This window comes from Condylura cristata, unplaced genomic scaffold (assembly GCF_000260355.1).
Source record: "Condylura cristata isolate star-nosed mole 26May11 unplaced genomic scaffold, ConCri1.0 scaffold00087, whole genome shotgun sequence".
Taxonomy (NCBI): Eukaryota; Metazoa; Chordata; class Mammalia; order Eulipotyphla; family Talpidae; genus Condylura; species Condylura cristata.
This window is the reverse complement of record NW_004567188.1, coordinates 14,845-15,891: the sequence shown is the minus strand read 5'-3', so window position 1 is coordinate 15,891 and position 1,047 is coordinate 14,845. Positions and strand designations below refer to the sequence as shown.

The 1,047-nt window shown below is 74.8% G+C and overlaps 1 protein-coding gene across 1 annotated transcript in view; it reads left to right on the top strand.

The window, feature by feature from the left end:
• The window catches only part of CRABP1 (cellular retinoic acid binding protein 1), a 1,717-nt gene extending 1,403 nt beyond the window's left edge, over positions 1 to 314 (top strand). Inside the window, exon 3 of the mRNA XM_012734880.1 lies at positions 173 to 314. Within this exon, the coding sequence (XP_012590334.1) occupies positions 173 to 223 (51 nt within the window). The 3' untranslated portion in view covers positions 224 to 314. The remainder of the gene's footprint in view (positions 1 to 172) is intronic.
• Positions 315 to 1,047: the final 733 nt, after the last annotated feature.

The following is a 1,047-nucleotide window of genomic DNA, read 5'->3' as shown; positions in this document are numbered from 1 at the left end:
CGCCCCTCGGGGCATTGGGCCGGACGCCCCATACGCCCCCCTTACAAAGCCAGAGCCGGGCAGCGCACGTCCTGACCGCCACCGGGCAAACGCACAGGGGCCCGCGCCGGCCGCGCCGAGATGGGGGCGGCTCAGTGGGGCTGCGCCCCCCTCTCCCCCCCTCTCCCCGCAGACCTTCGGCGCCGACGACGTGGTCTGCACGAGAATCTACGTGCGGGAGTGAAGGGCCACCTCGTCCTGCAGGGCGTGGACACACGTCTGGACCCCGAGGGCCAAGCCATCGCTGCTCCCCCAGCCCCTGTAGGCCCGGCCCCGCCCCCGCCCCCCCAATAAACTGCTTGGCCACCTCTGAGGCTTCCGCTTCCTGGACTGCGCCCCGGGCGTGGGGTGCTGGCCGCGGGGTGCTGGCCGCCCGGGCCCAGGGACGCGCTGGAGAGGGGCCTGGAACCAGGAGAAGCCTCGCTATCTGCCCGCTCCGCCGTCGGCTGCCGCCAGACCAGGCCGGGGGTGGGCAGACAGGCGCTGGCTCCTCCCGACACAGCCCCCGTGGGCACGAGTCCTGCCAGCTGGGGCTTCAGAGTTGAGCCAGGCGCTGGCTCTGGGCCTCCTGGCCACTGGCCCCGGCGCCTGTCGGGCTGTGGCGTGGGCGGCAGGGCCTGGGCGTGGAGGTGGCCACTCAGGTGGCGCCATGCGGAGGACGTGACAGGTGCCCGCCCGGGGAGCACCCGGGCCCTCGGTGGCCACTGTCCGGGCAGTGCCATCTCCAGGCGGTCTCGCTGTCCCCGCCCCAGCCCGGCTCGGGCCCCGGAGGGCCGCAGGCTGGACGGGGTCCGGTGTGTGGGTCGCCGCCTTCCGCCGTCCTGGCTCTCACACTCCTGCTGCAGCCGAGGTCCGAGGCCCTGGCCAGCTGCTGAGCGCCTGCGCCCGGGCCGGGCAAAGGGCAGTCTGGCCGCTCCGTCCACACCACAGACCGTGGAGCCAGAGCGAGGCGGGCTCCCGGTGCACGCGCTCGGCAGGGCAGGCAACGTTCGGCACCCCGCGGTCAGC